Source organism: Rhinolophus sinicus, chromosome 18 (assembly GCF_057876585.1).
Source record: "Rhinolophus sinicus isolate RSI-liver-muscle chromosome 18, RSI-T2T, whole genome shotgun sequence".
NCBI lineage: Eukaryota > Metazoa > Chordata > Mammalia > Chiroptera > Rhinolophidae > Rhinolophus > Rhinolophus sinicus.
The window spans coordinates 33,753,415-33,775,580 of record NC_142518.1 but is presented as its reverse complement, the minus strand read 5'-3'; the positions used below and the strand labels follow the sequence as shown (position 1 = coordinate 33,775,580).

Sequence of the window (22,166 nt, the reverse complement as noted above, 5' to 3'; positions counted from 1 at the left end):
TTAGATATTTTTAAATAAGTGGACTTGTTTTTTGCTATACAGTCTATTTACAGTCTTACCTGGAATATTTAACTGATTGTCTTCCTGCTTTTCTCTAATCTGACCTGTTCCCTTTAAAGTTTCCTGGTTATCATAAAAACATCCACTGCACTGAATATTTCTCATTGCAGAAAAGATTTAATTAGAAAAACTAGCAGAAATGAGGCACTCATTCAGATAAAATAAACACAAACCAACCCGCTGCATTTTTTTTTAACTTAACATTAGGTTAAAATATGTGTTCTTTGGCAGGTTAAAGTATGTGAGAGGATGGTTTAATGGTATTTATATTCTCCATCTTTTTGTCAGATGAGACTATATCTTAAATGAAAGGAAGAGCATTTAGCATCTTAAATATGTGCTTATTTGTAAGTAAGTACTAAAAGTCAATCTAGAGCTTTAATACTCATTGTCTGGCCCTTACATGACTGTTTTCCAGTTACTACATCAATCACAACAATCAAGACACAATGACTGTATCATATATAGCAGATAGCTACACTGCTCCTCCAGGCTCACAGGCCAAAAGACTGAGCAAAGTGATCCCCAGCATTGCATTCAGCCACATGGTGAAGGACACAATGTCTCTTAGCAGAGAGCCCTCAAAGAAAACCAGGGCAAGCACAAACAGTAAGGCAGCTTCCTGGAGTTCAAAGACACACCAAAATCCCTGGCACAGGAATCTGGCACAGCACAGAAAAGTGGAAAGACCTTGACCTTTCTAGCTCTATGGCCCTTACTCTTGAGTAGGTTTCTTGGCCTCTGAGCTTCAGTCTGTTTCTGTGAAATGGGGCTACAGCCCCTGCCTTAGGGTCCTTGTGAGGATTAAGATAATAGAGGTGAAGACCCTGGGATAGGACCTGGAACATAACAAGGATCTCAGTAAAGGAGAGCTAGGGTTGTCATTACTACAGGAGTGTTGCTGACCTTCAGGTATCAACCACTATGGCCACAATTTCAGTGTGCTCTTTGTTGTCCAAAGTTCAGGTTAAGCAGGAGTCTTAGCACCAAGCCTGCCACATGCTGTGTGTTCAATAATTATGACAGAATATAATTACTATTGTGTTGACGTGCATGGCTATGCAATGGCAAAGGTTCAAGGTTAATAATGCCTTACATTCTTGAAAGCAGTCTCAAACTACCGAGTCCAATGCCACGATATGCCTTTTCCAGTCGGTTATGTGACAGCTCAGTCATATTTATATTTTGGGAAAGAAAAATATGGTGGCAGTTGTGTAGCTCTATCTTATGGAAAGTTGTTTTTTCAGAAACTGGGTTATTGGGGATGAGTGGCCCTGACCTTAGAGAGAGGGACTCAGCAGCAGCAACCAAGTGACCCTGGACGCTACTGTTAACATTTCTCTTTCCTTACTTAGGGACTCGATGTAGCATTTCCTTAATTCTTTTCAAATTCATCCTCTACTAATGCTTGCAGCAGGACCTTCTCAAAGTATGGAATAATCACAAGTAGATTTCTGAAAGCAGGGCTTCACATGAAGCCCAGAAAATTCCAGAGGCATCAGAATGACCGAGCTAAAGATACTTAACTCATTAAGGTCCTGTCAGGAAGGCTGGAAAGCATGCCATGGTCAGTTGATAATTTTCAGGCAAAGTCAAAATTCTCAAACAGCATTTTCACATTTTATAGCCCTCCACACTCTCCTCTACCCCCACCTCCATCAGGAACAATGAGGAGTTGAATTATTACAAAAGTTGGCTGGGTACTGCTTTCAAAATCTCATCTTTGCATCATGTATTACAGAGGGCATAGCTGGGAGACTAGCAGGTACTTAGTTGGAGGACATAGCTACACATTTTCAGGTTTTCCTTTTCAAAATGTACACAAAGGAACATGAAAATAGAAGAAGAGTAAGAAAGTGAAAGACACATGCTCTTTCAATAACTGTATCTATTCATCCTTTGAGCTGGGACTCAGTGAAATGGATGGTGAGATACTGTACAATGGATGTGTGCTCAGTCAAACAAATATGGAAGGCCCAGCACACTTTGTCTAGACCCTCAGTTTCGTTTCTTAGGCCACATATTGGGATCATAAAGAGCATGCAGTCAGGGTAAGCAGATCATTACTAGTTTTATGACCTCTCCAAACGTCAGTTTTCTTCTCGGTAAAATGGGGATAATCATGCCTGCCTAGCAAGGGGGGATATAAGGATTCAATGAGTTGATGCATAAAAAGCACTTACCGTGTTTCCCCGAAAATAAGACCTAGCTGGACAATCAGGTCTAATGCATCTTTTGGAGCAAAAATTAATATAAAACCTGGTCTTATATAAGACCCGGTATTATATTACATTACATTATATATTATAAAAAGCCAGTCTTATAGCAAAATAAGACTTGGTCTTATATTAATTTTTGCTCCGAAAGACGCATTAGAGCTGATTGTCCAGCTAGGTCTTATTTTCGGGGAAACACGGTAGTTGTTTATTGTGAGGTTCCAGGGAAAATAAAAATCTCTCAGCACCTGAATGTTAGGGAAGACGAGATTATAAGCATGAGTCTGCTCAGATTCTGTGATAATCACCAGATTCATTTCTTTCCCAGTTGGACTGGAGACTGAATTACATGACTGCTTAATTAGTAGTTGAGTACAAAGGATTTGGTCTCTCTTCCTGTATTAAATATGCTAATATACATAAAAGTATTCAATATGTTAGCTGCTATTATTCTTACCATTGTTATTGCTTACTAGTCCTGAAAAATACCATGCTGTGCAGAAAAGATAAAGTGGGGAAGCAAGGAGGTTTTTGCTTCTTGATTGTGGCCTTCTGAAACCAGTATTCCCAAATACTTTATATAATGTTTTATACTTTCTTCATTCCTTCGTTGACCTCTGAACTCCATTTTTCTAAAGGCTACTGGTTTGTTTTCTCCCCGGTGTCATTGCCAAACTCCCCAAGCATCCCAAACCACCTGGTTATCAGTTTCCCAAGATTCCAGATCTCCCCAGTTGGGCATCGGTGTGCATACATCACAAGTATCCTATATTCCCAGCTCCAAAAGCCCAGGGAGACACCAGACTCACATGATTGCCTGGGGTGGAGTGTGGGGGGTAGATGTGTCCGTTGAGAAATGATGCATTTACTGGCATGGGAATTCTAGCATTAGAATGAGTAGACGACCCCTGCCCAAATGATGCTAGTTCCAGGAAGTGGGTTGCAACGTCAGATTGGAAACCTGACTTCTCAAGGCACATTTCCAGACTCCAGCTGCTCCATGTTTGGTTTCAGCAAGAAAGAAAAACACTGGCAACAGCTGCTGTTTCTTGAGTGGATATCAACAGAGTTTAAACAATCTTGTTTCAACAGTAGGAAACTGCACAACCAAGCTAGACTTCCCCAGAGTCAAGGATAGAGACAGAGGAAATTATCAAGGTGTGTAAAGAAATGTCAGGTAAGAAGGAGGATGAAAAAAGTGGTCTCAAGCTATTGTGTTCTTGGGGCCTTAGAATTGCCTCATTGGTGCTTCTGGGTCTGCCTGGGGCTGTGTGTGTGTGTGTGTGTGTGTGAGAGAGAGAGAGAGAGACAGAGAGAGAGAGAGAGAGAGAGAGAGAGAGAGAGAGAGAGAGAGAGAGAGAGAGAGGTGCCCACCCCCCAGGGAGGGGAGGAAAGGAAACTGAAAGCCTCCCACTTTTACTCCGGTTGGACTGTGAGGGTGGGGGTAGCTTTCAGGGGCCACAGTGAGTGATGCGGAGGCCAAACTAAGGCATGACCCCTTGCAGTGATTCTAGGAGTCCACAGCGATTTTTTTAAAAGAGAAAGAAAAGAAGCAAAGAGGCAGAGTACTACTTTAAAGCCAACTGCCTATTTTTAGGATTGCTTTGAGAAACAACAAAACAAAAACAAAAGCAAATGCTTTTCCAAATACTATACGCCCTACATTGGTCCCTTGAGTAAAACATCAGGCTTACCTTGACATATTGTACAAGACGCTCGTTTACGTTCACTTTGTAAGTTTCCAAACCCAGCTCCTTAGATAACCTTAAGATTCTGTTCTGGGTTGGTCCCACATAAGCCCCACCAACATCTACGTAATCAACATGTTCATTCTGTAGAAGGAGAAAAAGCGATGAGAAGACTTTAGTTAAAACTTGAAAAAAAAGTTTGTCTTATAAAAATCATTTGTTTTTTACAACTTAAATGTGCCTTACATCTCTCTGATAAATTGCAACTGAAAATAGCAATCCTTTCTCCTCCACTCCCAAGAACTGGGCACAACCCTGTATGACATTCATGACCAAACAATCCCACTTGTATAGTTATTGGTGAGGCCGATTCAGTGACAACTAAATAAAAAATATAGAGGGTGCCAAAAAAAAAATGTATACACATTTTAAGAAAGGAAAATTGTATTAAAATTGTAATATTCAATATATACCGATAACAAAAGGTGCATACAAGTCACGTTTGACTTCTGCAATTACAAGAGGTGCTCAAAGTGTTTACCATCAGCATCCAGACACTTCTGATTATGGCAAGCTACTGCTTGAGCTACGTTGACCAAAGTGTCCACCTGTGTACATTTTTTTGGCACCCCCAGTAAAGAACACTGTGTAGTACATCCTGCTGATCTAGATCTTTTTCAAAGCATTTAGGTTATTTTCCATGCATTTCTTTGGGGTTGTTGCTGGAGAAGCCATGCACAGATTTATTAGGCCTCATTCTCTGATTTCCAGCAGATGAAATCTTAAATCAGCCCACTCTTGATGTTAAAACCCTTGCAGAGAAGAATGCATCATAGGAAAACAATACAAAAAGGTATAAAAAGATTCATACACCTAACAAATTAGTTTATAAATATGCAAACATTTATAAAACTCAAATTAAATTTCCCCCTCTTAAATGCAGTTCTACATTTTCCCCCAGCATTTTTATTAACACATTCCCAAATGATTTAATCAATAAATTGAATATTGGTGAGTTATAATTCCTCTATGTATTTGTAATAACTTCTTATAGATCTGTTTCTACTTTGTTGTTTATACCAGTTCTCACTCATGTTGCCTCTTCGTTTGTCTGATTATTTTTAATTGCATGCCACTCATTGAATTTGAAAAAATATGGATATAATTTGAATACTAGGAGGATACCTTTCTCAGAGAGAATTTCTGTCTGCTTCTGCCAAGCACCTGGGGGTGCTAACAATACCAGATAACTTTATTGCGTTTTCTGTGCCTGAGAAGCTGGGCTGAAATGTACACACAGCCCAGTCCTCTTGCAGTTTGCCCTTAGTCCTAGGACACAGTCCAACCCAAAGAACAAGGACTTGACTAACACTTGCCTCCATATACACATGCTTTGCTGGGCTCTGGACTTGAACTTCAGTTCCCCTAGCTTTGTAAGACTTTTGAAAGCACTACTCAGCCTCTCACTTGCCTCTTCAGTGGTCAGCAAACTCCATCCCCCACACACATAACCCCCTCACCCACAGGGGAAAAGTAGGTCATTCTTTTCCTTCCGGATGTTGGCCCAGTGATTCTTCACTACCTTGTTAGGTCTCTTATGCTTTGACGATGTGTGTGTGTGTGTGTGCGTGTGTGTGTGTGTGTGTGTGTGTGTGTGTGTACACAGAGCAGTTTGTCTAATCTCTTTGTATTTAGTAGATGGGTGGAACCAATTTACCGAATCTGTTATTTCCAGAAAATTTATTGTCTAGTACCGTGTTTTCCCGAAAATAAGACCTAGCTGGGTAATCAGTTCTAATGCATCTTTTGGAGCAAAAATTAGTATAAGACTTGGTCTAATTTTATTATAAGACTGGGTCTTTAATATAATACAATATAATAAATACCAGATATAATAAAATATAATATAACATAATATAATAATATAATATAATATCAGATAATATGATATAATACCAGATCTTATATTAATTTTTGCTCCAAAAGTTGCATTAGAGCTGATTGTTCGGCTAAGGCTTATTTTCGAGGAAACATGGTATTATTCAACCTTGCCTTCCTGGGCATCTCACAGCTGAGATGAGAAAACTGAGATGTGAAGTGCTGATAGGACTTACCCAAGGTAAGACAGTGTGTCAGGCCAGTCCAGAGGCCTGAATCCCAGTCTCCTCTCTCCCAGACCAATACTACATCTGTAGTCCTCCCCGTGGACTACATCTGAGAATGTACTTAGAAATTCTCCGAATAAAATTAATCTGGATTTACATTAATTTAAAGCAAGCAAGTAAGCAAGCAAACATACACTATAGAGCAGCACTTCTGCAGTACTCCCTGGGGATCTTGTCAAAATGCAGATTCAGATTCAGCAGATCTGGGACAGGGCCTGAGACTCTGCATTTCTATCAAGCTCCCGGGTGATTCTGAAGCTACTGCTCTACAGGACACTTTGAGTAGCAAGGCTGGAGAGCAGTTTTAGAGTTGAGCAAAGTGAAAATAGGCCCAGGATACATCCCTGTACATTTACAAAGGTAAGAAGCAAATGACAGAAGGTTGTGACTGAAATATCTGGTACAATATCCTAGTTTACATGTTGTTTGGCTATTCTATATCCATTCATATTCCCTTTCCCATGCCTGCTTATTATGCAGCCTGGAAATATTAAATACTTGTGTTTCCAGGCTCCCTATTAGCTAAAGGTAATGATGTATCCCAATTCTGACCAATGAGACTAAAGCAACTATCTGCTGGGGTCTTCTGGTAAAGGAAAAAAACATAGTTGCAGATAAGACTGGGGAAACCTTTACATGCTCCTTCCTGCCTTGAATGAGGACCTGATACTGAGAGATGCAGCAGCCATCTGGTTACCACAAGGCAATAAGCAACATTCGAAGAAGAGTGAAGACAGAAAGAACCTAAAGCCTTGATGACAAAGTTGAACCCCTGCACCAGCCTGGACTACCCTACCATCAGACTTTCTGTGTAAAATAAATGAATGCATTGCTTAAGCCATTGTTATTATCACTGCATAAGCCATTCTGTTTTAAGCCTGATACATCTTCTAATTAGATAGATGTTTCCTCTCCTTCCAGTCACTTCAACAGTTTAGTTTTGTCCTTACTGCCAATCCCCAGACTTTAACACTCTATTTGTGTGCTCTAGCAAAGGGTTTCATTTATGTCCTTTTAGCTGCCAAACACAAGGACCTTTTCAAGCTTCATTCTATGTCAAATGGTCCTGGTATTTGACTCTGTTTATTATCCCTTCCTCTTTCCCCTACTGATTTGCATGGCATTGCTCTAGTCTGGTCCTCCTCCTCTGCCTTTACTGCTTCTCTCTGACTCTTCTGCCTCTGACCCCCATTAAATCTACATGCTCCCAAAACTTCCATCTTTGACCCTATTTCCCTCCAACCCTATGTCCTCCCTCTGTGTACTTCCATCAGCTCCCACAGACTCGACCACCTGCAACCATTTCCTTGAATAGTGGTAAACAATAGTTAGCATGCATTTTTCCAGAATGGTGGCGTAAGCCCAAGTATAGGCACAGCTCAGTGATATTGTGGGTTCAGTTCTGGACCACTGCAATAAAGTGAATATCCAATACGGTGAGCCACATAAATTTTTTGGCTTCCCCGGGCATAGAAAAGTTATGTTTACACTATACTGTAGTCTACTAAGTGTGCAATAGCATTATGTCTAAAAAAAAACACCAATGTACACACCTTAATTTAAAATACTTTATTGCTAAATATGCTAACCATCATCTGAGCCTTCAGCAAGTCATAATCATTTTGCTGGTGGAGGGTCTTACCTTCAATTTGTAAAAAATGTAACATTTGCAATATGCAATAAAGTGAAGCACAATACAATAAGGTATCCCTGTATAAAAAAGGAGTGATGTAGTGAGAACTAGGCTTCTTTCTCATGTCTAGCCAACCCTACCAGAGCAAAAAGTGTTTCTGGCAGCAGCACTCTTAGGGAACAAGGACCAAGGAAAAAGTTGCACAAAAATATGCTCCACATATCTCTGCTTACTATATAGTCACACTTCTTTTCAGTTGTGTAACCTTTGATAAATAAAGAAGCTATACTAACTGTGTGCGTATGTGTGTCGTAGGTGTATGCATATATTCACTTCAAGTACAAACAAAGTGCAACCCCACCTGAGACACTACACTGAAGTTATTTGTTCATGTTTGTTTTTTTCCACTAGAATGTAAGCTACTAAAAGTCAGAGGCTATCACTCTTTGGCGAGTGCTTATTGAAAAGAAGGGACACTTATTTGATGGAGTAGTTTAGGGCTATTGAGGACAACTGGATTCCCTGCATGAACTCTTGAGATCTCTTCTAGCTCTGTCTTCCAATGACCTCTCTTCTAGTTTGTGAGAGATAGTATATGTAAGTATTTAAATCACTTACCCTTATAGTGTATGTTCTACCTCCGACTCTGTCCCGGGCTTCTAAAACCAAAACATTAGCTTCATATTTAGCTAAAAGTTTAGCAGCAGACAATCCTAAAAGGAAGAGCAAAAAGGAAAACAAAATCGAGGAACATATTAATGTTTAAATGTGAAACACCTAAGACTTAACCAGGTCTACACATAAAATGAATTCAGAGCATTGTACACAATCCATTAATGTTATTTTCTTTCTAATAAATTCCATTACACTGTGATTAACTGAGCTACCTATTTTACAATCTATCATATATTACCTTATCTATTATACTTTTATTATCTATCATAAGGTTGGGTGACAAAATGTAGTAAGTTTTAAAATATATTTTTTGTTTTGGATGATAATCGAATCATATTTAAGAGGACTTGTTGAATCCCTAAATCAACCTTTATTGTGCACTTCTTCCAGAACTCCTGATTGTATAAACAGAAGAGTATGTTTTTCTGGAAACTTCTCCTGGCTACACCAGCACTCAGTATATCTGTGCTTTCCTCAACTTAAAAACTCCCTATAATCACCTCCTATGTTTTAATATCTGTATTACATGCTTGCTACATCATGTTTTCCTCACTAGATTCAAAGTTACCAAAGGTAGGAACCATGCTTCACACTTTATTCATTGGTTTAAAGCTGAGAACAGGTTTTACCTGTAAATAAAAACTTTCATAAAAGATTGATTTTAAGCCAGTATGGTAATACCAGAAAAGTAGAGACAATATTGTGGATTCACGTTATATTAAGGGTACATGCTATCAACATGACTTATCATCTTATCGTGGATGTTAATCTTGATCACCTGGCTGAGGTAGTGTTTTCCAGGTTTCTCCAGTGTAAAGCTACTCTTTTATCCCCCTTTCCATGCTGTACTCTTTGGAAGGAAGTCTATGCACAGCCTACACTTAAGAAGTGTGGAGTTATGTCACCTTCCTTGAGGGTGAAGTATCGATATAAATTATTCAGAATTCTGCTCAGGAGATTTGTCTCTTCTCTCCCATTTATTTATTTATTTATTTATTTATTTATTTATTTATTCATTCACTCATTCATTTAGTCATTTATTTATATCAGCATGGACTCAATAGTTGTTTTATACTTTGGATTATAATCCAATACAATATTATTTATTTTGTTCCTCAAATTGTTCCAGCTTTGGTCTCTGGGAGCTCTTTTAATTGGCTCCTGTGTTTCTTTGACATGCACCGATCATTGTGCAGTGTGTGAGTGTGAGTGAGTGTGTGTGTGTGTGTGCACTTCCTTAATTTCTGTTATTACAAGAGGTTCCAGCCTCTTCTTGTAGTTCTCTGCCCTAGCCCTAGAACCAGCCATTTCTCCAATGAGCCTTGGTTCCTTTCATTGGAGAATAGTATTAGAAACTAAGATCAGGGCTCTAGGTGTGCCCATTGCTACTGGGATGTCATTGCTTCTAGGTCCTGTCAGCTCAGAATAAGGAAATATATGTGTGTACACACTTATTTTTAAATCTACATTTTCTGTACTTCTAATGTTATTTCATACCTAGTTATCTTTATACTTTTAATACAAAAAAAATGAAGCGGACTACAGAGATAAACACACTTCAAGGAGAAAAAAAACAAAACATTAGTTAGAATATAAGGGTGAAAGAGAAATAAGAATGACACCAGGGATAAAATTAGTAAAATGATACAAATGATATCAAAATATGTATACAAGTGGTTGAGGAGAGGAAATATTCTAAGTGATTTTTAAGCCTAGTAATTTGATAGCTCACTTCTAATGGCATATACCCAAAAGACAAAAAAAGAACCATAAACACGTTGTTCAGTAATCATTTCATTGGTACTAGTATTGGTATTGTTATTTCAAAGCAATTATGTAGGTAGTGTGGGATAAAGAGTCTGACAACATTCAAAATGCAAAAACCTGAAAACAGGAAAATAGCGGATTATGGTAAGGCAAATCTTTAACAATTTTGCAATTTAAATAGGAATGATGAGTTTAAAACAATACAATTCCTTTGCTGATTTCTCTCTCTTCAATGATTTGGGTTTTACAGAGACCAAAATAAAATAGGTTAATGGATTTATTAGGGAGCTTTAAGAAAAAAGCAAGTCTGCTAAAAGCACACCTCGTTTGAGAGTTCAGACAATGGTAATCCCAGTTATTAGATCAAGAGAGCCTGGGTGAGATGCATGCAGCCAGCTTTGGGGTTGCCATGGCAACCTCAAACCAAGCTCTAGCTTCTTTCCATGCCACTGCCCATGGAAACTGTATTCCCCCAGATTCTGCAGTATTTCCAGTGTCCTGAGATGGTTATTGTCCCCATAGAAATGGTACAGGAAATGACTTAACCCACACAGTACCTGGAGAAGGAGTTAATAATATCTGCAATGAAGCTTTCAAGGAAATGGTCCTATTTACATCCCTTCCTGGAATGTAAATCTCAAGTATCCTGTCACTGTGGAACCTAGCTTCACATTTATCCCTGAACCAAGGGCCTTTCCTTTACCTTACCTCTTTAAGCATATTCACAATGCTGTATTTCAGAAAAAAACAGAAAGAAATTGGTCCATTTTGCTCGTGTGACCATTTCCAGTTCAATATCTGTTTTTCCTTCTACAACAAATGCTCTAGAGTCTCATCTTCTTCACTAGAACAAACCTGGAAATATAGTGTATTCCTGACAAAAAATGTCCGGTAACCCTACTGTCAATAAAGACAAGTGATATAATCATCTGCCATACTCTGTCCCTGTTACCGTGTCTTATTTTTCTTCTTAGCACACATTGCTACCTGGCATATTATAAATACTAATAGTCCGCAGATTCCAAATACTACTAGTACATTTTCTGGTTTTTGAACCAGTATAGTATTGCACTTTTTATCAAAAGAGAACAGAGAATATCAATATACATACATGTTTGTCTGATACATACAGCTATTCTAGCTATCCCAACATTCAGCTGTATTTTGTGCTTCCTTTCAGAAATAATTCTCTGCTTTTGAAAATGCCAAATCTTTGAATTCCTTTGATAAGCTCAAAGACAGTGTTGTCTCAAATGATAAATAGATGAAAGCTAACAATTAACTTCAATTTGCCCTGAATTAGACAGACTGGTTGTCTAGACAGTCCTAATTTATTTGATTATTGTTCAGCATTCATCTTCACTTTAGATAAATAGATCTCACCCAAGTTATGGAATGCAATTACCCCTTAATTCATTATTCTCCCCATTCTTTCATTGAAACTTAAAATACACCAAGGGCGCTCCACACCACTGTCCTCAGATTCTACACACTAAGTTGCACTGTGGTTTAAAGCAGTAGGTTTCAAAATGTTTTATGGAAACCTAGTCCTCAAGATGCTGCAGGGAAAAGTATCAATATTCATGGAGGTTGGGACATCTTACGCTGTTTCTCCCAGTGTGTAGTGTATACTGACATATTAAAGGCCCTGGTAAGTACTACAGTGGAGAGACCTGTTTAACACAACATTTCTCTACTCTCTATCACAAAAACAAACAAACAAACAAACAAACAAACAAACAAAAAACTATACCTCAAAACACACTTTGGGAAAGCTGATTTCATCTCTTAAAAGATTGTTCAAATATTTACTGTAATAAACTCCCCTGGGCAGGGTCTCAGGTGAACAATGCCTAGAGCGCAAGCTAGGAGTATTGAAGCAAAGCTTTAATGTAGCCTTGGCTTATGCTCTGTTGACTCTCCTAATTCTTCTTGTTTATTCCTAAAAGTGACATGTTCTTCAACTCTGACATCTGTCACCACCTAGTAACATGTATAGTATACATCACATATTAAAATTTTAAAGTTAATTATCTATTATTCAGTGAAGTGGTATCTGGCCAACAGAATTCTTACGTAACTGCACGTTTGGACTTTTGGACGTTTGGACTTTTGGACGGAATACTCTGAGGACAATAAAAAGTAGAGTCAAACATCAGCTCATACTGAAGTTTTAGAAGCAATATTCCCGAAGCAGAGAGCAAAAATCATAAATTTTGCTCAAGGTGCACATAGTGACCACCCAATCAAGAAATATTTATTAAATGAATGAACAAATGAATGAATAAATGAAAACATGCAAAAAAGTCTCTAAGCCACAGCTCACAGTGAACTCGTTTGATCTGGAAATGGTTACTTTAAAGGTCATCTTTGTTACATTTCCAAATTTATTCAAAATTTACAGTACTTCTGTCAAGCATTACTTCCTCCATGAAATCTTTTCCTTGTCACTCATTTCCTGCTCTCTTTTCTGTGTCACCACTGAACCCTTGAACCAACCTCAAGCACCAAGAGCACTTCAGGCTCGTAGTTGTAACCACCACTACATAAGAAAGGTCCAATGTTTCATACAGTCACTGGAGAGACAAATGAATTGACAAATAAACTAGAGAACTTAACCATTTGGGTCTGAATTTTGTCAAATGCTTCAATTGCCAGTGGTCTTTGTAACTTAATTACACATGTTTATTAAATTAGAAACGTATATAGACATGCAGAGTATAATGACATTTCAGTTAATGACAAATGGGCATATACGACGGTGGTTTACCATAGAGCCTAGGGGTGTAGTAGGCTATACTATCTAGGTTTGTTTAAATGCATTCTGATATTTGCACAATGATGAAATCGCCTAATGATGTATTTCTCCGAACATATTCCCTCATTAAGCAGTGCACGGCTGTATTTAACATCAATGGCTTCACTTCAATATGTGAGATATGCAAATACAAATCTTGGAAAACTACTGAAAAAAAAATCATGTCAACCACCACAGCCTTCCATTTTCTTCACCAATGTTTTCTCCCCAAATTATTTCTTTTCAAACCATGTCAGGTTCACTGTTCTATTTACCATGGTCTTAATGTAAGAAATGCAGATGCCTTACTTTTCAGCCAAGCTATCTTGACTTTTTATCACTGTCTATTTATAAATTCATTAGTAACTGTCTAATAATGTAACAAATCTTTTTAATTCTTATTTTTCACCACTTCAGTAAACTCTTAGTATGAGCCCAAAATATTTACACTATAAAGGCAATGACACTGAAGAGGTTTCCATAACATCCGATGTTGGCCTGGTGCAGGAAAAAAAGTCTATGCATAAATTATGCATATTTTTTGGTGAAAAGTTCCAATATCATTCATCAGCTAGTCAAAGGGACCTTTGATCCAAAGTTTAAGAACCACTGATCTAAACTATTCAAACAATCACTACACATTATCCTAAACACACTAGGAATGACTTTTTAAAAAGGAAATACATTCTTTATATGAAAGTCATTTGACCTAATAGGGTGCTCCATATTTTTAATTTAAATGTTCATGAAGCAGAAACATTATATGTAATATATTCTAAAATATAAATTACTGTGAAACAACTGTCCCTAGGTTTTAGAGCATCAAGCCTCAAAGTAAAGCAACAATAAAATTTACTGCAGTTCTATGAATGAGCCTATAGAGCAAGTCCAGTGAGGCAGGGTATAGAAAGAGCACTGTCTTGTTCGTCAATATTTTAGGGGTCCAAGGTCAAATTATGCCGCTAACAATTTTGTGGCATGTGGTAATTCACTTCACCCCTGTGAATCTCCATTTTGGTCCTGTTGAGCTCTTACAGGTTGCAATTCTGTGACCCTTGAACATGGTTAGTATGTAAGTCAACTCCCAAAGCTTATTATCTGATTTTTATGTTCTTATTGACACTGTTATCTAATCAATTGATTAATATTGCTACAAAGTAGGGTTTTAATTATTCTGGCCTAGCAAGAACTAGAAAAGGGCTTTTAACTAAGTCTCAGAGGAGCCATGGGCAAAGTATGAATGAGCACCTATAAGAAAGATCCAGATGCTGATTTAAGTTAGTGTAGAATGTCAGACTACAACATGGAAGAAAAAAATGTTGAGGGGGTGGGGTCTGAAAGAGAAAGCTGAAGAGACAGATCTTTAGAAAGCCAACTAATTACTGAAAAATATACTGGAAGATATGTCATATTGAACTTAATACAATCTCTAATTTTACAAGATGACAAAACTGTGGTTCAAAGATTTTAAGCTGCCCAGTTTCATAATGTTAGATGACAACATAATAAGGAATAGAGCATCCAAGGAAAATACAAATTGTTGGTGAAACTATAAAATATTTTTGAAAATAACAAGACAAAACAGTCCTAATAATCATCTTGTCTCAGACTTTACATTTAAAAATGTAACTAACCTTCTTTTGATTCATTTTATGCAGCTGTAATCAAAGTTAAAATGAAAAGTAACTGTCATTATGAAATCTATCCATTTCATATACATGCAAGCATAGTCTTCAAACAAGTGCTGATTGGATGTCTACACTCTTGCAAACCCCTGTATGTGATATAAACCTACAATATAACTTCAGTCTTTCTGGGTACACCTGAATCCAAATACTGGCAAGATTTGTCATATGTAAATGTTTGTCATGCCTACACAACGACTGTATGAACCAATATTCTCCAATAACAGGCTTCCACATTTCTTTTTTTCAATAATTGGTCTCTGGGATCCAATTATACTATAGTTATTCTAATACAATTATACTTTACATCTATTGCTAAATATACTTTTCACATTAGCTGATGATTATGTATATAGACAAATCAATTAGTATTGGCAAAATGCTAAAACTGCCCTTTAAATGTCAAATAAACTCCAAAGTTAATTAAACTATGAAGATATCAAAAAATCAGAACCCAAATAAATGTAATTCTTGTATTCTGTGATCAACATAAAAAGTTTATAAAGCATCTTAGTTTATTTTTGAGAAAAAAATATAAAATAGGCACAGAGAAGTATCCTAAAAGGCACAAAGTTCAAGCTCAGCCAGCATTGAATCTCAAGAGTATCTAAATAACTAAGACATCAAAAATAAGCAGCATTTTTTTGATGTAAGCATTTCTTAATCACTACAAAACCACAAGAATGTGCTGCCAAATTCTGGGTTAAAATGCTCTTAGCAGAAATGATTCCTCAGAGTGAAGTATTTTAACAAAAAGGGAAATTGTGGTATGTTGTGGACACAATTGTCGAAATTCAAAACACTATTAGTCAATCTTCTTGCAAAATGGCTTTTGCGTCTCATGACAGATTCAAACCCTGCTGATTTTATACAGCACCGAGTTCAAGGCCACTCATGCTCTCATTTCTTTTAGTGGAGCTCAGCACGTGGATAAAAATATAGGGGAGTTCTGTACTGCTTAAACACTATTTGGAAATATCTCTTTCTACATGACACTTGGAACTTAATTTCAAGAAAACATGATAAAACTCTCTAATCAGCAAGGACTGTCTAGCGTCATGGCTAAAGTGTTTTTACTGTGCACTTGCTAACCATTCACAGCTCACCCAGGCACAAAAACTATGGGCAGATGTGGCACACTGGACTCACCTCAATGGCTACCAGGATCACCAGAGGCACAGTAGGCAACTATTTTCCTTCCCTGGAACTTTTGCCATTGGTTTCAATGAAACACTGCTCATGTATGGCTCACAGCCTCATGACTCTGTATCTGTGCTCCTCCAGTCTCTCCTGTTTGGTGTGTCTTTTTTATATCCTCTTAAAGTCCTACTTACCTGTTAAAGCCCTACTTACTTCTCAAGGTCCCAGCACTTTGCTCATATTCATAAATTAATATTTCTCTCACTGTATTAATATCAATTATTTTCCCACTTGATTACTTCTTGCAAGAAGACAGGGCCTCTTTTCTCATGATCTAGACAGTGCTTGGCATATGGTAGAGGCTCCCAAAATGCTTGACTGAGTCCAAGCACCAGAGCCACCTCTGCTCATAATGAGCTGCTTTGAGGGATAGAGCATTCCCCTTCCCTAGATGTGTTCAAAGCTACAGCCAGATAATCACTAAGGAGATGCTGTGGAGAGGATTAAAATCTTATGTGATTGGACTAGACTGACATTTAAAAATCCCTCTGGCCCAAAGAATCTTAAGTATGCAGTGTCCCCTGGAGGTAGGCTTTTTTTTTTGTTTCTCCCTAAAGAGAGTCAACTCAGACATTCTCAGTTAAGGGCAGATTTTAAAATCTTAGGCCACTGGGTTTTTGTCATTTGTTACATTTGTGTCAGCCCATGAGTAAGAATTAGCATTTAAATTCAGCGATTGAACTGTTAAACTAACAGAAATAGAGACAAAATAAGTGTGAATTGTTAGAGATAGATTACAAGATCTACAAGAGAGAAAAATCAAGGGGAGCCAGAGTGATCAAGGAAAGGATCTTTAATAAAGTATTAAACAATAGATAAGATGTAAATGGTCAGAGAAAAGCACTTTCGTGCTAAGAAAATCAAAAACAGGAAAGGAATGGAGGGACAAAATAAACCTAGCATATCACTGACAAGAGAGCAGTGTGACTAAAGCTCAAGTCAGTGTTGGGGAAAGTGGGAAATGCTACTTGTCCAACAAAGTGGGGCCAGATAATTGGTGGTGTGGAGGGAAACTTCAGCAGCTGGTATTAGACCATTGAAGATCCGGGGCAGAAGAGTAAGGTGATGAAAGACGTGTTTAAAAAATCAAGTCTGGGAGAACACTGCAGGATGGACATTAAGGGAGAGCCCAAAGTAAAGGGGAGATACTGGGAAGAATGTCATAACCTAGTGAGCTGAAAGGGTCAACGTTCGGTCCTGGGGACAGGGGAGTCACTGGGAATGGAGAAGAAAAGAGCCCCAAAGAGGAGTTAGAAGGATCTATTGACTGGGCATAGAAGTTATAGAAAAGGATGTGTCAAAAATGATGGAAATGATGGTCATGCCAAGACAGTCAAGGAAGTGAGAAAGAGAAGCTAGGTTGGAGGGCAAGGAGGCTTTTGGAGGTGTTGAATATGAAGTAAGAACAAGACATGTAAGTGTGAAATATCCAGGAGCAGATAAACTATGGGACAGGAGTTTAGAGAAAGAAAAGGATTCAAATTAGAGACATAAGAGCTTTCTATAGATAAAGGAAAGCTGAAAATGAGAAAGAGAGGGAGAGAATGCGTAAGAGCACAAAAGTGATGAACAGCTGAACCTCAATGCCATTTCAAAACTAGAAGTTCACAAGAATATGGGCACGATGAAAAGAATAGAAAAGGAGCAATCAGTGTGTGATAAAAATTCAGGATCCAATAGTGTTACAGAAAACATGAAAAGAGTTTCAAAAAGGACTTGATGATGATAGATGATGGATGATAGATAAGGGCCAGAGCATGTAAAAGTCACAATTATATTACTTACAAATGAACAGGGTTTTTTCTCCTCTCAACTACTGACATGTAGTATATAGAATTATTTAATTGGTCAGTGAACAGAAAAAGGCATTTTGTAACTGCAAGCTATGCTATTTTATGTATCTTAATGACAAAAGAGAGATACATTAAGATGTTTGTATTCTTTGTGCAGTCAAAAATAGTCATACAAAATGAAAGATAATTTTGTTAATATGGAACTAATTTTGAGGAATGTTGTTTAGAATTTGTACTCTTCTGTGAACTAGTTTGTTATATAACAGGAATAATATGGCAGATGTTGAGTATTGGCCATGTAAGTTTGTGGGTAACATATTAAAATGTGCAAGTCCTAACAAAACTTATAAGAAACATCCAAAACCATTTAAAACTGATATAGGGACTATTAAGTAACTCATGGGATACTGCTAAACACAGACAAAGATGATGTGTTCCTGAGTTCTCAAGAATCCTTGGGAAGTAATGCCTCTCATCTGCTCATGAAACACCCAGTCTGTGTGCAGGGTTTATCCAGAGTCAGACTTGCATCTGTGACCATCTGGGAAGGCACCATCCCCATAAGGCAATGTTTCTGGTCAGTTTTGGTGTTAAAATCACTCAAATCTGACTGATAAAGACGATATCAGAGGAAGCCCAGTGCCTTTTCCACTGTCACTGATGGACTAGAAACTGGCTTCTGGAATAGGAGTGTCAACTCCTGTGCAAGAAATGCCCTTTACTTCCCCCAAATGGAAATCAACAAATAAATAAATAACAGCAACCATGGACAGATCCAGGTTTTGAGGGGCCTGAAGCTTATAGAATTTGGGTGCCCCCTTTAAGGAAACAGAATGCAAAATTACAGGTCCAAGATTCAGTATGGCACTGGTTATTTAGTTAGAATGAGAACCAAAACGGACTGAAACATCCAGAAGCCTTTAAAATTGAGAGAGGGACCAAAAAGCATAAGGATCATCAGCTGCACGGTGAATCCACCTCTGCTCACCACCAAGAATTTATAGTAAAGTGTGGAAAGGGAGAAAGAGCAGGTAATCAGGCAAGGAAAAATTAAAGACAAAACTATCCTGAAGAAATAGTGGCGCACAGAACAAGAAAAAGACAAGAATAAAATCCCAGAAAGAACCCTGAATTGTAAATATGGATGGTATGGAGATAGGAGGCAGAACTCCAAATCAATTTGCACAACACATACCGTATTTATTTTCCAGTGATCCACAAACATATTGCGTCTAGGTTTTTGGAAACACCAATCCACTTCATTGCAGGCACTCAAGTGTTTGTTGAATGAATGAATGATTGAATGTAAACAAGGGAAATAATTCTTTTTCTTACTCTCCACCAGGCTCTGCTTTCCTCTGATGCTCCAACATACATGCATGTTTTTGCCGGCACTGGCTGGAGTTGTCAAAGCAACAGCTTATGCCAGTCACTTCCCTGACAATTAAGACTGTTTATTCTCAACAGGTCAAGTCAAAAGCTATCTTCACCCAAAACTAATTTGTAAGCATGTGCCGTCTCCTCAAAAGGATTATACATAAAAATGGCTACTGTGGGGCTACCCTACTTACTCCCTTCCACCTTCTTTCTCCCCCTTTCTAAATCAGATCCTGCAGGTACACTTCAGAAATTAACACCCTCCTTGGTCATGGACAGATTAGTGTGGGATTCTAGCTAGGGCTGAAACACAATTCGTAAATTTTAAACATTTTTACCAGTTATGACAACATAAGTAACAATTTAATATATCAGCCATGATGAGGTTTCCAGGAAGATACTGAAAAGCCTCATGCACACTCCATTGGTCAGCTACAAACCCCAGCCAAGACCTGAGAAACCCAGGCTCACCAGCTGGCTCAACACAGGACAAGATTCAGGGGGTGGGAGTTCTTATTAAAGTACACGACAGGGCATTTGCTGAGCTGCACTTGCCCCCTGCTTCACAAAGGGATTCCCTTTGAGCAATAAATGTCCTATACCTTCCCACAAGTTCTTTAAAAACAGCGGGAATAGGTTAAAACTAAGAGCCCACCCCTCTTTTTCTTTTTCTATTGTTTTTTTTCTTTTAAATTCAGGTAACATAGGTTAATAACATTATATGTTACGGGTATACAACATTATAATTTGATATCTGTGTACATTATAGCATGCTCACCACCAAAAGTCTAGTTTCCATCTGTCACCATATATTTTAACGTTTTCCTTAGATTCTTCCTCCTTCCTCGTCACTTACCAAATTTTCTAAGGAAAAGTGCTTTTAAAAAGAGCAGGACTGGAATAACACTATTGCTGCCTCAATACTACAAAAATCCGCGTACTGATGTCCTTTGCCAGTTTAGGGCATGAGGACTTGAAATTACTGAGGCAAAGCAGCCATCTCAGAAATTAGAAGTGAGAGTCTTAAATGGGAGAAAATCATTTAGCCACTTCCCGGCTAGCTGATTTGACCCGAAACTCTCCAGACCTCAGTTTCTTGGTTTTGAAAAACGGGGGTTAATATATTACCCAGCTCACAGGACTGCTGAGGATTGAGAAAATCAACATCAAGTGCTAAATATAATTAACTGCACACCAAGAGCTAATTAAATGTCAACATTTAGTAGTAGCAATAAATTATTGTTCCTACCTCCCCCAGTTCACACCACCAGCAAAGCTGGCCCAACCCCCATTCCCGCCTAGCCCGGCAGGGCCAGCCACTGTTGAACTCTCCAATGCAGGAGACAGACCACCCCCAAACGCCAGGGCGCTGCTGCAAATTCCCCACCCCGGGACCAGCAGGGGCCCTCAGAGGCCCTGAAGCTACCGCTAAGGTTCACACTAACCTGAGATGCCGCCTCCTATCACGACTACGTCGAACATGTGGCCCTCGACACTCGCCTTCTCCCGACTCGCCATGCTCTGGTTGACAATCTCTCCCGGGGTGGGTAAAGGAGAGAGGCTGGCCAAGGGCGAGGCGGACTCTTCTACCGACTCTTGAGGGGAGCCCGGGGGCGGAGCCGACTTTTCTACCCATAGCCAGGCGGAGCCCGGCATTGAGGGCGGAGCGTACCCTTGTATTGATACTCTGGGGGAGTCCGGGGGCGGAGTTGCTCCTTCCACCAATATTCGAATGGTACCTGGCACTGAGGGCTGGGTGGACCCTTGTGCCAACGCTCGGGAGGAGTTCGTACGCATAAGAGGTCTTTGTACCGAACCCAGGAGGGAGTTGGGCACTGAGGGCGGGGCGGACTCTTGTACCGACTCTTGTGAAGAGCCATAGAACGTGACAGATCCTTGTACCGAACTCTGGGAGCTGAGCACTGAGGGTGGAGGGGACCCCTGTATTGACTCTAGGGAGGAGTCCGAGAATGTGACAGATTCTTGTACTGAACTCCGGGGGGAGCTGCGCACTGAGGTCAGGGGGGACCCCTGTACAGGCACTCTTGGGAAGCTCGAGAACGTGACAGATTCTTGTACTGAACTCCGGGCGGAGCTGAACGCTGAGGACCGGGGGTACCCGGATACCGATGATAGGGAGGAATTGGAGAGCGGGACAGATCTTCGTATGGGTACCCAGGGGGAGCTGGTCGTTGGGAGCTGGGTGGACCCTTCTAATGACACCTGGCGGGTGTTATCTGGTGTAGGAAGTACTTGGAACGAACCCCGGGAGGAGCTGGGCACTGAGGGCGGGGCGAACCCATGTACTGGCAGATCGGGAGTGTTACTGGGTGTAAGAGGTGTTGGTGGTACCGATACTCTGAGGAAGCCGGGCATCAAAGGCTGGATGGATCCTTGTACCGACTCTCGGAGGGTGTTATTGGATGTAGAAGGTTCTGGTACTGATACCCGGGGGTTGTCGGTGTCCAGGTTGGACTTGGGGGCGGCTCCCTCGGAGGTGCTCGACTGGGTGGCAGCCTCCGGGATCCAGTCAGTCAGACCGTAGGCGGCAAAGCCCCAGAAGCCAATGTCGTAGTCGATGTCAATTCCCGGGTCAGGACTGGAACTGAGTTGGGAGGGCGCGCTGTTGTTCCAGAAGTCGGCTGCATCGGGTGTGGAAGTGTTCACCTGGTGACTGGAAAGCAGATGAGAGGTGGTCCGCGACTCAGAATGGATGTTCGACCCGGACACAGAGGACCGGGCCGCGCCCAAGGTGGAGGCTGGGTCCGGGATCTGGGCTGCGGAGGCCCCAGCTTCAGGCGCTTGCTCTGCCTCTCGCCCACTCCCGCTGCCACCGCCACGGTGGCTGCCGCTGCCCAAGGAGGCAGCGGAGTTGTGTGAACTCATAGTTTAGGAGTGCGCGGGGCGGGGTTGGAGGTGACTTTCTGTTCTCCTCAGCTCCTCCTCCTAGGCCCCGGCTTTTGGGGCCCGGCTGTCCTAGATTCGCACTCACGAAGGCCCGCCCCAGGAGGCTGGACCAGTCAGGGGCGGGGAGACCCGGCGCTGGTGAGGCCGGGCTCCGTCTTCCCCGTCTGCCTGCCGGGCGCTTGTGAGCGGCTTTCGTAACCCCA

At 40.0% G+C, this 22,166-nt stretch overlaps 1 protein-coding gene across 1 annotated transcript in view; it reads right to left on the bottom strand.

Moving 5' to 3' along the window:
* The window catches only part of LOC109438127 (amine oxidase [flavin-containing] A), a 59,078-nt gene extending 37,143 nt beyond the window's left edge, over window positions 1–21,935 (bottom strand). Inside the window, exons 1-3 of the mRNA XM_019717753.3 lie at window positions 20,502–21,935; window positions 8,381–8,475; window positions 3,971–4,108 (exon numbers count right to left, since the gene is read on the bottom strand). Of these exons, the coding sequence (XP_019573312.3) occupies window positions 3,971–4,108; window positions 8,381–8,475; window positions 20,502–21,432 (1,164 nt within the window). The 5' untranslated portion in view covers window positions 21,433–21,935. The remainder of the gene's footprint in view (window positions 1–3,970; window positions 4,109–8,380; window positions 8,476–20,501) is intronic.
* Between the last annotated feature and the right edge of the window lie 231 nt (window positions 21,936–22,166).